This window comes from Astatotilapia calliptera, chromosome 2 (genome assembly GCF_900246225.1).
Source record: "Astatotilapia calliptera chromosome 2, fAstCal1.2, whole genome shotgun sequence".
NCBI classification, from domain to species: domain Eukaryota; kingdom Metazoa; phylum Chordata; class Actinopteri; order Cichliformes; family Cichlidae; genus Astatotilapia; species Astatotilapia calliptera.
This window is the reverse complement of record NC_039303.1, coordinates 7403733-7418874: the sequence shown is the minus strand read 5'-3', so window position 1 is coordinate 7418874 and position 15142 is coordinate 7403733. Positions and strand designations below refer to the sequence as shown.

Here is a 15142-nt window from a genome sequence, read left to right as displayed (position 1 = left end):
GTAAGTCTCAAAAATAAAAGCCCTTCATTGCTTTCTAAGTGACTGACAAAAGGGGGGGAAATTACAACCAAGTAAATAAAGACTAATTTAGCCATTTGTGCTGGATTAAAAGTGGCAATGCAAGTATTGCTATGGCATCATAAGATTTCCCTATTAAGTCCTGAGATAAAGTGACAGATGCTGTCGGAGAAATGGAAAGTCGTGCAATGTCCGGGATAATCTTGTGAGTAAATGGCTACAGATTGACTGTAGCCACTGTAGCAGATTGATTACAGACTGGGGATCATTGAAACAGTGCATTTATAGAGGTCATTGGCAAGAGCTGTGATCAAAATTGTGAGTCCTTGGTTACTGGAGCATATGACATCCTCTTGGCCCCAAAACTGCACAACCAGTCAAGTAATTCATTTACATATAATTCAGGTAGAGAGGAGACCTGATTGAATCAGTTTAAATGCTCTCCAACCTCTTCCTCATTTTCCTGATATTCAAAGAATTAGGAAATGTCCCTGTACACACTCATAAGATTATTTGTTTATGCGTCTAGATTTCTTTTGACTGTGCCTTTGTTTTGATAATAGATGACATGTCTCTCACAGTTCAACCATGTTAATGGCTGAAAGTGAAATTTTCAGGAGACACAAGTGGGCCTCTTTTCCCAGCATATAAGTTTGAATAATTCCATCAAAGCCACAGTGGGATTTGAAAACCATTTCCCCCAAAACATGTTTATAAACAAAGTCTTACATTTTAAAAAAGCAGACAAACATTCACATTCCAGGCAATTTTCAGAGTGAAAATATTGTCTTCTCTGATGCCATTACTCATTCTCCCCACCTACACATCTTAATATATTGGCATGTAGGTAGGATTAAGAACTGCCTTCTCCTGGGGTTGTTCAGAATTATTCTTGGAAATATACAGTGTAGCAGGAAATCTTCAACTTAACGTAGGAGTACATGAGGCATGCTGAGGGAAAGAGAGTTCACTGAAAAGGTAAATTACAGCACTTCATCTCAAAATACCTGCTGAAATACTATGAACACCATAAGACTGTTGATATCTAATACCTCGTATCCAAGGGCGGATTTTTCCTTTTTAGAGGAGAATCATTACAGCGCTTCCTCTGATGAAAACATGCACAAAAGATGAAACTGGAGACAGAGAGGAAGGGAGAGAGAGGCGGGAATGCTGAAACTGCTTGTTCATGGCTGATAAGCGGGCAGAGTTTGAGGAATGCAATGTACTGTACACTTCCCGCCAAAAGGTTTCACATCGGCGTGGGTCTGATGAGAGATGACAGCACCAAGACAAACCTACTCATGTGTGCTTCCCTGTGATATAACATTTACTGGAACTAGTTAACAGGTCCCAGTGGGTGAAAGGAGCAGAAACGATTCTCCACTGTGATTTAGGATGCGTCGTCGTTATAGATGTTCCAGACGCCACAGGGGAGTTTTAGAAATGTTTCTTTATCCCTTTAAATTCCCCTTTCTTTTCTCTGTAGAGACACCCACAACTTTAAACCTATTCATGTATTTTGCCTGCAGTTATTTCATTCTGCTCTAGCGACGTTTCATCTTTGAAATGCATGCTTTGAAGTATTGAAGTCAACATGTCAGTAAAAGAAGTTTTAAAGCCACAACTCTTCTTTTTTATGCGTCTTTTGTCAGGTTGCTGAGCTCAATTAGACCTGGACTGGTGAAGAAAATCAATAGACTTCCAACACCGATTGCTGGCCTAGTAAGTGTTTTGGAATCATTCTTTAGACTGCTTTACAGCATTTTAACCAAAACTGAAGACCATTTTATAGTTTGCTCCTTTTTCTTTCATTGTCACACTGTCATACTATGATTCAAAGCTGTCTAATATCAAAAGTTGCTGTCATATTCAAAGTCTTTAGACTACAGGCCACATTTAATTATACATTCATACATCACTTTTTTCCATATGTTTCAAGAGGAAGCTGGGGTAGGCCACAGTTACCACTAAACACTCTGCCACCCACTTTGCTGATTAAAGTAAAGATATGAAACACATTTTCCGTAAAATAACAGCTTGTAAGAAAATGGCTTTTCTTCCATTCATCACCCCAAGTACTGTTGTGTCATTGTGGAATTTGGGTGAGCTGATACAATCTCTCAGGGAAAAACGTGTTGTTAAGTCTGCTTTTCAAAAGTTGCTGAGTAGCAGTAGTAGTAGAATTCAGTATCCTAAAGTTATGGATGTGAATTAGATGAAGTTTATGTTACATTAAGCTGTTTCTTTGGTTTGTATTAAGATGGTGATTATGTTTGTTGCTGTGGTGCACAACAGGCAAAGTGTGCATTAGCAGTCGCGTGTAACACTCAGCACTTAAAAGCTTACTTATTGTACAGTTCTGCAGTGAACCAGATAATCTTGAGAGCCCTTGGCTATGAAATATACTGGATCACTGCAGGAACACAAAAAATCCACTTGAGGATTTTATATGTCCCAAAGTCATTTACTGCCTCAACATTATTATTGGTGAGGTGCATCAAAACCAAAAGGATTTTTCAAAGATGTAGATGATAGAAACTTATTCCTGCTCCCAAAACCTCACATGGAAGTTGTTCATTGTTGTCTGTGGTTTTACTGAAGAATCCCAAGTTTGGGTCTTGCTTTGAATGAAATTCTGTGAATTGAAGTTGATCCGGACACTGATACTTTCCAGCTGAGTACAGTGCAATACAGTAGAGTTCTTTCATAACGACCTTAGACCTTAATCTGGATGAAGTGGCCTTTCAGGACCAGCACTCGCATGTAAACATAGTCATAGTGAAAGTTGATAGCATGTACTTCCATCTCTCTTCTCTTCATGAATAGCTTGTCAGTGTATAACTTCAGGCTGTCTTTGTAATTTTTTTCATATTCACGTTTAATTTAACACCTTTTTTTGTAAACATAGAACACCAAGAAGTAAAAGTTTTAAAAAAGTGACAATTAAAACTATATTTTATTAGTCATTCTGAAAATGCATGACTTATTTTGATCCTTTGGCAAATATCACTGTATTTAAGAAATAGGCAGTCTATTCTTGTATTGATAAGAAAACAACTGATGCTTTGCCCTGTTTTGTGTCATTGTGAAAGCTTTGCATCATCAGTTATTTAACTGTACTTTACACTGATGTGTTTTAGCAAAGAAAACTACTCTGGCAGAATGTTTCCTTAATAAAATGGAATTTCTGAATTAAATGTGATGATTGTCGATGATAGCAGTTTAGAGCAGAAGTTCTGGTACTTCAGCAACAAAAAATATGTAATTATTTAGATCACAACATCACAGATGAGGGATGGAGGCCGTGGTCTGGGCAGAATGGCTACTCTTGTCTCACTGTGCCACTAATAGCCGCCATTGAGTGCTCTGACTTTTAAAGAGCGTTGGATAATTACGCTGTCTTCACTATATGTTTTCTACCATAAAGTAATAGACTTTTCAAACCTTTGTACTTGGATCATTGTTGCATTACTTCAGCAGAGTAGATATATTTTATCCACTCAGCTCATGGTTGTTTTTTTTCAGGGTCCAAAGATGCTTTTCTGCTGAGCATCAAACCAACAGTATCTGATGATGGAGTTTTTACTTTTCATTTCCTGTCTTATTTTTCTCAACAGTGAACAGGAAACAAAGCTGTAACACAAGGGATATTATAAATGAGCATTTTTAAGCTTATTTGACGCCTTTTTGATGATATAAACCACAATCTGTAATCTGAAGATTTCTTCCACTTTGCAATAACATAACTCGTAGTTTATTGTGGAATACTTAGAAGAAGGAGTTTCAATAGCAGGCTCTAATTGAGACTGTTTGTACAAACAGCTAAAGAGGTGTTGCCCATTACTTTTGTCCACATAGTGTATCTCTGGTGGCATGGTGATGCTATAGCTAGAACTGTTGCATCACTGTGTCCACTAGTGGCTACTCCATGTCCCAAAGTTATAAATAAAAAGAAATCTAATTAGCCTCAGGTGTAGACACTTAAAGGTCAAAAAACACAGCACAACCATTACTAATTAGCTCAAAGGGACAATCAGTAACCCATTGACTGCCTGTTTATACTAGTAGCTAGAGGATAATATATAATAAAAGTTGAAACAAGAAAACAAAAAAAGCGGCTGGATGTTCTGAATAAAGTGACTCGTTATACTTACAAAGTTTCATAGCTTTTAAGTTCCTGTGGCCTTGCAGGGATTTTTCTTCCTCTTGGATTTGATTAGTGAGGTGAGAAATACATAAACAAGGGGACTGCTGTTATCTGGACCATCGTAATAAAACATAGCCTACTCCCCCTTCCTCTTCCTGTTTGGGGGCTAATGCGAAAACGAGTCTCTGTGGAGTTTAGGCTGTTTTATAATCACAGCAGCTACCTCAGTGTTTTGGCAGGTCGAGCTGTATAGGTCAGTGTTCGCTGGTTGTGGCAGATTCTTATCCCAGGCATCTCTGGGTTGACTGGCATGCTCATGTCTTATAGTGTGTTAATAGACATGCAACGGTGATCTCCTGGCAAGACGAGTAGTGGTAATTAATTAATATGAATAGTAGTAATTAATCTGCTTGAATAGATGTTTCATTAGACATGACATTTATTAGATCAAGTGTTTTATATTATTTTTAATAATAAACACTGGTATGTTACATAAATGCCTTCCAATTTGAACTTTACATATTTTGCATATCAATTTTAAAAATTCTATGACTCATTTTTGAAAAAAATATAAAAGTGTTTGCTGTCAACTCAAAATTTAATCTTGATCAAGTTGAAGACTTTCTTTTTTTCAGTTTGAAGCAAAATTAATTATCCTGTTGTCATTAGAATATCTGTAAACCTGATTCACCACTGCAGTAAAAATTGAGCCATATTAAACTTTGCACCGTTAGAATAATTTATATGACTGATAGCTCTGAAAAATCCATTTCATATTTGGATATCTGAGGTGATCTGTGGGTGGCTTACCAAGTCTTTTGCAGTGTTTTTCTTGAAAGGGACAAAAACAATTGTCCAACATCAGGCCTTAAACTCTGACCTGCTTCCCTGAGAAAGTTGTTGTTCTAATTAGGACATTAATCAAATTCCAGTGAAGGTTAAGTCTGAAGAAATCCAAACATATAAAACTAATTTGACCTTTACGTCTCGGAATATGTGACCAATGTGTTAACTAAAGAACATATGTTCTGATGTTTGTAAAATTAATTTACATTCCATTCTAATTCATGCTAATTTCACCACAATGCTGAAATTTTGAGAATGGACAGAGTGGACAGGGGCTTTATTTCTGAGTCTACCTCCAGACATCAAGTCCTCCTCCAAACACATTCAGCTGTCAGTCATTTCTTTGTGGTAGACACCCAGTTTCCTGTGGCAAGGACCTGCATATCAGAACAAAGTTATACTCCCTTCCTTAAAAACGCACACACACACTCTTTCCAAATACCCACTAAATTACCCCTTTATCTATCATGTTAGTTGCTAACAAATGCGCCAGATAAATCCCCTTTTGTTATTGTTATTTATTCTGGTTCCAGACTACATGATATTAGAACTAAACAGAGAAAATGTGGGATGAAACTGCTTAATTGGAAACAAGATTAAGTTCCTCTTTCACACTACCATATCCCCTGCCGCCCCTGACTATAGATGGATGGACTATAGATAGATTATTGACAAGATGAGCCACGGTTTATAGAAATACTGTGTATGTATGTGTCTATATTTACCAACCAAGTTAAATCATTAATTACATTATTCTGTAACCAAAACATTTCACCTGCAGCAGAAATGTGTGTTACTTTGTGTTATGCACAACATTGAAGTCACAAATCTACAGTTTACTTGCCAAGTGGGAGTACCATAAGCAGTGCTTGCAGCAGCCATTATCTTTGCTTATAGGTTAACACACACCTGTGAAAAATGTGATTATGCATTCCTCTAGTCAAAGGGTCATTCAGCAGGTTAGGGTGATACAGCCTACAAAAATAATGCATAACTGCTGTGATTTTTCTGAGCTGTCTTTTTTCCATCTTGTTTGTGAGCAAGTGAGCTCTCTGCTCTGGCTGCAGCTTTATAAAAACATTGCAGAACCAACTGTCAACCTGAAAGTACATGGGTAAAATGTTGATAATTATTTTAGCCACTTTCTATGCTGCCAACTTGCAAGCACAGCAACATCTAGTCAAGTAGTTGTACACTTCCTTTGTTTGCAAAGCTTTTTGTGTCTATGCAACAGTTTATCTTGTGATTTACTTGAGTTGGATAATGCAATCATTGTTTATTCAGCTCAGTTTATCATATCTAAATCTAGCAAAGGATATTACAATGTTTGTCGTTGTTAATTATTATAAAGGTGATAATTAATCATATCTATGTATGCTTCTTAGTTCTTTTTTTTTTTTCTTTAAATCTGTATTGTATTTGGTCTCATATTCAACTTTCTGCAATTTCAGATGTTAGGCAACAGCTCAAAGTAGACTCATTATGTCTGCTTAAAGATATTATTTGATCCAAGTTTTTGTGTGGGAAAAACAAACCATGTTGCCTTCCCTGTGTTACATCAGTATGATGATCATATTCTTAGAGTATGTTTCACAAAAATTCTAATCCTCCTCCTTTGTGAGTTGGAGGATTCCTTGTTCCAAGTGTTAACTCATTTCTACTATCTGGAAAATAAATACTAGTATTAATCGAATGCAGCTGATGTGAAAACCCTTTGTTTTGAAGTTTAATATGACCATGATCAGCTTAATCCTGTGGCAGGTGTGTCATTTCAGAAGTAAAATTTCTCAAAAAGACCTTGCTGGTCCTGTTAGCGAGATATCCTAGCATAAGTGTGTATATCTTTGGGTGGGGTTGCCTCACCAGGAGAGCAGAGATGGCACTGTCCCAAAAACACAGGAAGGTGCAGGGTGGATTTGGAGGGGTAGTTTGCTACAGTTGGAAAAGGATCGTGAGAACAAGTGTGCATGTTTGTCATTGTACCCATGCTTTACCCAGGTTTTTTTTTTTTTATTTTATACTTGGTAGTGTGTACATATAAATAACACTCCAAGTTTTATGTGTCTGAATATTCCAAAAAGAGTTTATTTAAAGCAGCATTTTGTGCAAGCGCATGTATACAAGCACAGTGTGCTTGTGTTTGGCATGTGAGAGGGAGAGACTGTGTTTGGGACAATTGGGGTGGAGAGGAAATGGTGACACCCTGAGAGAGAGAAAGGGAGAAAAGAGTTTAGGTTGTGGCCCTCTGAAAGACTGAGAGACATAGAAACAAAGAGAGCGGGAGAACCTGGGAACTGGAGAGGAGAGCCTGGCTCAGGTTGCGTCCAACAAAGAGTTTGTCAGAGAGCAAAGGAGAGTGAGGGAGAAGGACTAAGACGATGGGCAGAATAAAACATTGAGGAGAGAAGGAAGGAAGGATTCGAGAAGAAGCCGATAAACAAGAAGCAGGAAATATTTGAACAGAGGAACCCGTCAAGAGCGAAAGCTGGAGTAATCTGAGAGATGAGATGTACGAAAGCTGGGCACAAAACCTGATGGTGTCACATTTCTGTTGAGCAGGTATCCTGATTTTTATGGCGAGACTCCTTGTTTGTGTGTGTTTCTGTGCAGGAAAGAAAGTATCTGGTCATTTCAGTTTGTTTGGCTGACAGAGACCTTGGAAATGTTTGTGGGACATGGTTCATGTGGGATAATTTAAGAGAATGTTGACATTTTCTCTCTTTAGCTGTTAGTGTGCAAAGATGTTTCTACCAGGAGTTCAGTCTATTTAATCGAAAAGAAAATATAAAATTGGGGTGGGGGGGGAAGATTACTACGCCAATGAAAATAAATGAAGTAGACATACTCAGAAGGGCTAGAACTGTGTCAACAGAATCACTTTTAGCAGTTAATATTGGTTTGTATATTCATTCCCTTTATTTTTTAGATGAACTTTGATTTGATGAAATAATGAGCCAGGCAACATGTTGATTTAAATGTTTAAGTCAATAAGTGATCTGTCTCACCTGTGTGACTCGCATGTTTCGAGTAGTTCAGTGTATATTCATGTTAAATGATATGGTCCTTCTTGCAGAGTTTGCATTTAGAATAGAATAATAGAATAATACAATTCTGTAATTATAATAGAAAGTGTATATTAGTTGAGGTCTTGCATGGTTTATCTGATGTAGCTTTTCTTTCTGTCTCCTAGTATTTATCCCAATGAAATTGTGCTTTCGCTCTACAGGACAACCTCAGTGTGTTTTTGCGTGGCTGTGAGGAGTTAGGACTGAAGGGCTCCCAGCTCTTTGACCCTGGAGACCTGCAGGACACATCAACACGCCCCACGGCCAAGTAAGACTCGACCACTTGAGTTATGTTCCACAGATAATATCTACCATTTGAACAAGTCGAGTCCTGCAGAGTTGACTGTGTAGATTTGACCATATATACTGTATGTAGAAAAGTCTAATGTGATGCTTTCCAGATGGTAAAACATAGATACATGGATGACAAAAAAGAGCCTAAAAGTTAGTTGATGAATTTTAATCAGTTTGCTTAGTTTGTGAATGTCTTAGAATTTACTGTTTTTTGCGCTCTGTTGACACTGTTACTGTGGCACTAACTAAAGGTGACAGTTTTAAAATAAAACTTACTAATGTGAGCTTTAAATTATTTATAGCTTTGACATTTATTTACACAAGACTCTAACTTTTATCTCTCTACAAAACAGTGAGGGTGCTGTTCTTTCATAGTAAAGTGAAGCTTTGGTGAATGGAATTTTCCTAAATGTTTCTCTGCTTCAGAAGGTAAATATCTCCACATTTACCTTTGGAGATATTTTTCTCTGTTGTTATAGGACAGATGTTTAAACTTTTTAAATTATTCTTATCACATTTAAATTGAGGTTTAAATTTTCAAACAAAAAAGACAAAAAAAACTGTATTTCCTAAAATTCTTTGTTGGAAATGCTCTATATCACTAGATGGTGATGGTGAACACTTTTAGCCTGCTTGTCTCAAACACTGGTTGTGCATTTCTTTGTCTCACTTTGTCAGTAACCCGTCTGTCATTCTCTGCATCAGACAATCAAGCAGTTCACTGAAACACAAATAAGTAGACGGGAGTCAATGGAAGTTTGCATGAGCCTGTGCCAGTGAAGCAACAATGACATATCTGTGAGACACAATTGGTCTCTGTCCAAATAAAACACAAGGGTGTGCATCACACACTGAACCATGACTCCTACTTTGTTGCTTGGTAACAAAGCCAACTGCATCTAGCTTTTCATACTGTATATGTGTTTGTGTGAATATGTGGGTGTTTCACTGTCTTTGGCATGCACTGTCTGCTGGCTGTGTATTACCAAGGTTTCATTCACAGAAGGGTTTTAAAGGTGCTTTTGGAGATGGGGCAATGCATCTCTATTTTGTTTGCGTCTCTGTTTATTTATTCTTGATTCAGCATGTGCACATATCTACAAGTATAATAATTTAGTTAATGTAAGAAAGATCTAATATTGCCAATCAAGATTGTTAGATGAAGAGGGACATATAATTGTGTCATTTTCATAACACTGTTTACAACTGGTTTTGAGTGATGTGGTAAAAAAGAAAAATGTAGGTATATATCGAAACAAAGAACAGGGGCCCAGGATAGAGCCTTGGGTAACAACACAATTAAGTTGGGCGACTCATTAGCATTCATAGTGAGCCTGTACCTAATATGCCACGGGGTGATTTTTTTTCTCTTTCTGTCATTGATTGTTTAATAGCATCTCCAAAAACATGCAGGCAGTAGTATATTAAAAATGATGCAATCTGGATTCATATTTACTCAATACACCATTGCTTCTATTGACATGTTAAAATTGAACTTTGCTTTCATTGTTCAAGTAGCCCTGCACTTCATCTGGTGCTTATGTAACTCTCTCACATATAGAAGGTTATTTCCTACACCTTTACTCTTCTAGAAAACTTTGGACAGCTAGGGCTCAGACAAACAGATTGTAGTGCACTGTGAGCTGAGGAATAGAATATCTACTGTTCCTGTTGATGGTCATGGCTCATTTTCCAGGATAAGCAATGGTTTGCCAGGTAGTGGAGATGAGAGGAGATGACAGCTGTGTTTCTGTTCAGCAGTCTAGTGGATTTCACAGAAAATTTTGAAATGCTGTAAAATATAAAACACAGGTTAAATCTTTACCTCAGTTGCATTATCCATAAATATACTGATTATGGCTAAGTTAATGCCACTGGCAGTAATTATGGAAACCATTTAAAGCTTTCATCAAAAATAAATAAACATTAACTCATAAGCAGAAAGAATAATGTTACTATCATCACATAACATAGAGCTAATAGAGGGAAATGTCTTGGTAGTTATGTTTAACAAAAAAATATAGTGTAAATAATAAATTATGACTTTCAAAGCCAGATTATAAAATCTAATCACATGAGAGAATTTTTTCAGAAATAACTATAGCCAATTTGTAAAGGCTTTTTCAAATGTTTGTTTTCAGCCATAAGTTACTTTATATCAGTTTTTACAAATTTGATATTAAACTACTGTATATACCCATGCTTAATATACATTTGACATATGTAAGAGAAAAGAATAAGCAGCAATATCATTACTAGTTTATCTGTTTTTAGCCTTTACATTAAATACATTTTGTCATTTAAACGACAAAGACAAACATGCAGGAAAAAAATGTAAGAATATGAGAGCTGTTTACATTAGCTTGGGCCTCTTAATATGATCTAATACCTTGTGGAATGTGTATTTGTCCTTTGATTGTGAACTTACTAGCTAACAGCAGAGAAAAGGTACTTGTCTCCATGTTTATTTAGTCAACTGACAGAATGAGAGGATGATGAGGGAGGGGTTGCTGTTCATGCTCTCAAGCTCATTTCACCTTCTCCACCTTTATTTGTTTCTCTTGTACCTGCTGCCATTCAAAGCCCAACTTTGAGTGTCACTTGCATGTTGAATGAGTTGGCCTAAGTTGAGCAGAGTCTCAGGATGTGTTGTGTGAATTATGGCATAAAATAGTTGTGTTCTGTACCTGTAACATTGAAATCCCCACATAAGAAAATCCTGTATATAAGTACAAGATAAGCTATTTCGTGTCCTTGTTTATCTTTTCTTTTTGAATCCCTGGAAGTACAATATATATATATAATAAGGACATGTTAAGCTGAGAGCCTTCGTAAAGATGTTTACGAAGGCACCAAATAAAAAAATAAAACTGCTGTGTGCATTTATACATCAAACAAATGGGTTGGTTCAGCAGTCTTTGGAGTCTTGGGAAATGTACTGTAGATGAAAACAAGTGTACTACATGAAAAGAAAAAGTGCGCAAGCATCTCTGGTTGAACTCCTCTACATTTGCCTATAAGCAGCCCAGCAAAAGATAATTCCAGTCTAATTCGTGTTCACCTCTTGGCTATACATAGTTTCCTGGTATCCCTCCCATCCATTATGCTTTTTTTTTCCAAATTAAAGGTTATTATTCTTAATTTTAAAAAACTGTAACATTTAAGCTAAATATGAGTTTCCCATAATTAATTGTTTTTAAGTTGACCTTTTATACATTGTCCATAAAGATATTTTTTAAAAAAAAAAGTAAAATGTTGTGAAATGACCTTATGCTGGTATGATATACATTAGTTATTTTTATTGACCTTGATACTAAGATATAATAACTATTCTGGCTTTTCCCAAGTCGCTAATGTTTAATCAAGTATCAATTTTAACAATTTATTGATCCTGTGATCCTCTCATGCTGCGCTGATCCAGATACAAAGATTGTGGCAGGACATAATTGCAATCAACTCTAGTTTAAGAATACTTTAAATGTTTTTGTTGCCTTTTTTTTTCTTTTTGTTATCAAAAAGAAAAAAAATATTTTATCCATTGTTAGATTTTTATTTTGCCATTCATCAGGCTTCACGTGTCTTTCACAGCTTAAGAAAAGGCAGATTGTGGATTTTATGTGATTGAGACTATTTAAGAAAACAAAGTCTCACACTTGTATGCGTCTGTGTTTTAGCCTTTGTTTTCTCTGTCTTTGTTTTTCACCTCTCAGCCTAGAAATTTGTATTTCTACAACATGAGTGCATTTTAGTCAGGTTTACAATTGCTTCATTCCACTTCCCATTTATAGCTCACGTGGTAATCCGCAAGATTCACATCATTTCATTTTGGCAGCGTCTGTGGTGCTAAGTGGCCTCCGCTGTGGTGTTCTCTTAGAGACGCTCCACCTCCCAGAGATCAGTTGGCAGTCAACTCACTAGGCTACCACTATAGCACGTGTCTCTTCTATCTACTACAAAAGTATTTCTCTTTGTGAATTCTGGACTTACCATTTTAATTTCAGTGTTTCTTTCCTTTCTATTTCAGCAGTTATTCAGTTGCTAAGACTGTTAACGAAAGGTTTTGCCAAAATGTTAGCTTTCTGTGCGTGGGCTACAGTCACTGCAGATTCTTATATTTCACAAAGTTTAGTTTTTTCTGCTGTTTCACATAGATATGTGGGAGATGGCACATCTTGAAGTTGTCTGCTGTTATCTTTATGTAAGGCACTTCACTGAATAGAACCAGAAGTCTCACTACCTCCTCTGTCTGTCTCTCTCTGTGTTTCATTCTCCAGGGGAAGTGACGGCAGTCGAAAGCTCAAGAATGTAAGTGATACTGTCAGGTTACAGTGGGATAATTTGTTTGTGTGCTAAATACATGTTTGGAAAGAAAGTGTTATTCTGGTGCTGTGTTTCTCTTTTTGCTTTCACTATCCATGATTTCAATGGCTCTTACTAATCCGTGATCCACCTCTGTGTTTTCCTGTTAAAAAGTTGTTCCTCTTTTCTACGTTCTTGTCCCTGGGCCTGGATCACTGGGGTTCTTTCTCTATATTGTGGGGCATTTACCTTTACATAAAGTACCTTGACACAACTCTTACTATGAAATGGTGTTAAATATCTAGTTTCTATTCTGTCTGTATTATCCTTTATTACCTTTCCACTTTACCCTGTTTATGTGCATCTGTTCATGCATCTTACTTTGTTTGTTTTAGATGGTATGTTGGTTTTTCATATTTTTTGCTTAGTGTTTTCTTGCACCTTCGAAGTCAACTATTTCTACATATTCTGTGAGTCTAGATTGATATCAGGCGTCTTTATTCTTGCCTCTCTTACAGCCTTTTAATTATTTAGAAGCCCGTTATAGTCACTGTCTGCTCAAATCAGCACCTTCCTATCCTTTTTCTAATAATGCCGCTTTAAGAAGTAGAACACACAATGCTGGCCCTGCCTACTCTGCAGTCAAAGCAGTTCTACTCGCGCTCTCTCTCTCTCTCGCTATGTCTCTGTCCTCCCCTCCTCTCTCTGTGATGCTGCTGTGCACTGTACAAGTTAAAGTGTCGAACTGCAGCACTGGTCAGGCCTGTTAGCTCATTTAGCTGACTAAACATGGGGGACTCCAGCATTTGCAGCGGTGGCAAATGGCTAACATATTCCCAGCAGCCAACACTTTTGCAAGGAACCTTCTGCTGTGATGTTCTGTAGATTCAGGACTAAGGACTAGGATTTGACAGCAGCTGTCTCTGCAACACATCAAATATTGAGTGGTGACGAAACTGCATCGAGAGGAATTTGCTGATGTGATGACAAAGGTGTTGTTTAGCAAACAGCAGATGGGACGTTACCATTTTTAAAAGAGGTATGCCTGGATAAGATACTGCTGAATCTGCTGTGTTCATGAGACTGTTATTTAGCAGGTAAAGGTGTGAAGAAGAAGGCCTGATTATGCATAGTGATGACTGTGAGGTAACAAAACAAAATCTGTATCTGTATGCATGTCTGCATGCACTGGATAGTGCTGAGGTCCTGACATAATAGGTGGAATTTTGGCTTCGTTCATGACCCTGCAGTGTGTGACTTTAAGTGTGTTTGCACATGAACCAAAAAGGTGAATGTTGGTTTCCAGTGGAACTTCCTTGACAGGTCTGTCCACGTGTGCACTGACAGGCAGCTGCTGAAATTGACAAGGCAAAGCATGTGTGACGCTATGCATTATTCTGCTGTCACGTCGTTTATTTTCATTCCTGACTGTCGAAACTCCGCTGACATGTACTTAAAGTTTGCCTTTGAAATTCTTTAAGAATGCTCTTCGTTAAGTATTGGTTGGTTTAGTGCTGCATGTGTAAATCATACAGACAGAGTTTTGGAATGTGATTGTGGAGTTTGGGATTGATAAGGGTGTGTTTACAGCACAATAGTAAGCAAGTGAAACCCATTTGGTGCTGACCCAGTTCCAGTGGGAGTTGGCATGAATCTGCTATTGTGGTGACACAGAAACTCCATATTCTGCTGCTGAGAGAGCTGCAGTATGCAGCTAATGAAGCTAAACCTCAGCAGCTGTGTTGTCACAGCTTCACCTCTGTAGTGTCAGGATATTAGATAAAAAATCTCATGTGGTTCTGAAAATATGGCTTATGAAACTAAAATTGTATAATAGTTAGAGTCAATGATTGATCGATGGAACTGTCCCCAGTTGCAGCTCAATCATGTTTCACCCTTTAATAAGGCTAAAAGTTTAACTTATCTTCATCGTCCAACACAGCTTCACATAAAAGGTCTCATTTAGCTTTGTGCTTATTCTGATCAGCAGACTGGTTCTTTTGCACTCCCTCCAACTGCGCTTGAATGGCAGAAGTTGTTTACACTGACAGTATGACTGAAATAAACACATTAAGCCTTGCTGAGCTTTCTTATCAAAGCGCTCCCTGTGGACAGCTCGTTGACATGGACACAGTAAATATAGCTGGGAGCTCTTTGCCAACAGTGTTAAAGGTGCAGCTCTGTGTGATTTCCCTTTGGCTGGAGTCGGTGTGTAAATTTTACATTTTAGACATTTAGCTGACAAAAGAACTTCAGTTCGTTGGTTCCTCAACCACAGTCAGTTACGTTGGGGCATTTGTTACAACCAGTGGTGCCAAAACAAAAGTAGAGGCTCTTTCAGCTGCTCATTCAGCTGCTGTTAATGTGTTTCAGAGAGTTAAGAATGACCGGGTAACTGATATACTCAGCACTAAGCTAGCTAACAGGCAATTATAAATCACTGTGACCACAGAAAGGTGGCTATATGTCA

The 15142-nt window shown here is 37.5% G+C and overlaps 1 protein-coding gene across 6 annotated transcripts in view; it reads left to right on the top strand.

The window, feature by feature from the left end:
- Window positions 1-15142, top strand: part of LOC113031261 (LIM and calponin homology domains-containing protein 1) — an 83135-nt gene that overhangs the window by 34950 nt on the left and 33043 nt on the right. For all 6 annotated transcript variants that reach the window (XM_026183308.1, XM_026183302.1, XM_026183297.1 and 3 more), the window contains exons 3-5: window positions 1674-1743; window positions 8241-8347; window positions 12648-12678. In XM_026183308.1, the coding sequence (XP_026039093.1) occupies window positions 1674-1743; window positions 8241-8347; window positions 12648-12678 (208 nt within the window). The remainder of the gene's footprint in view (window positions 1-1673; window positions 1744-8240; window positions 8348-12647; window positions 12679-15142) is intronic.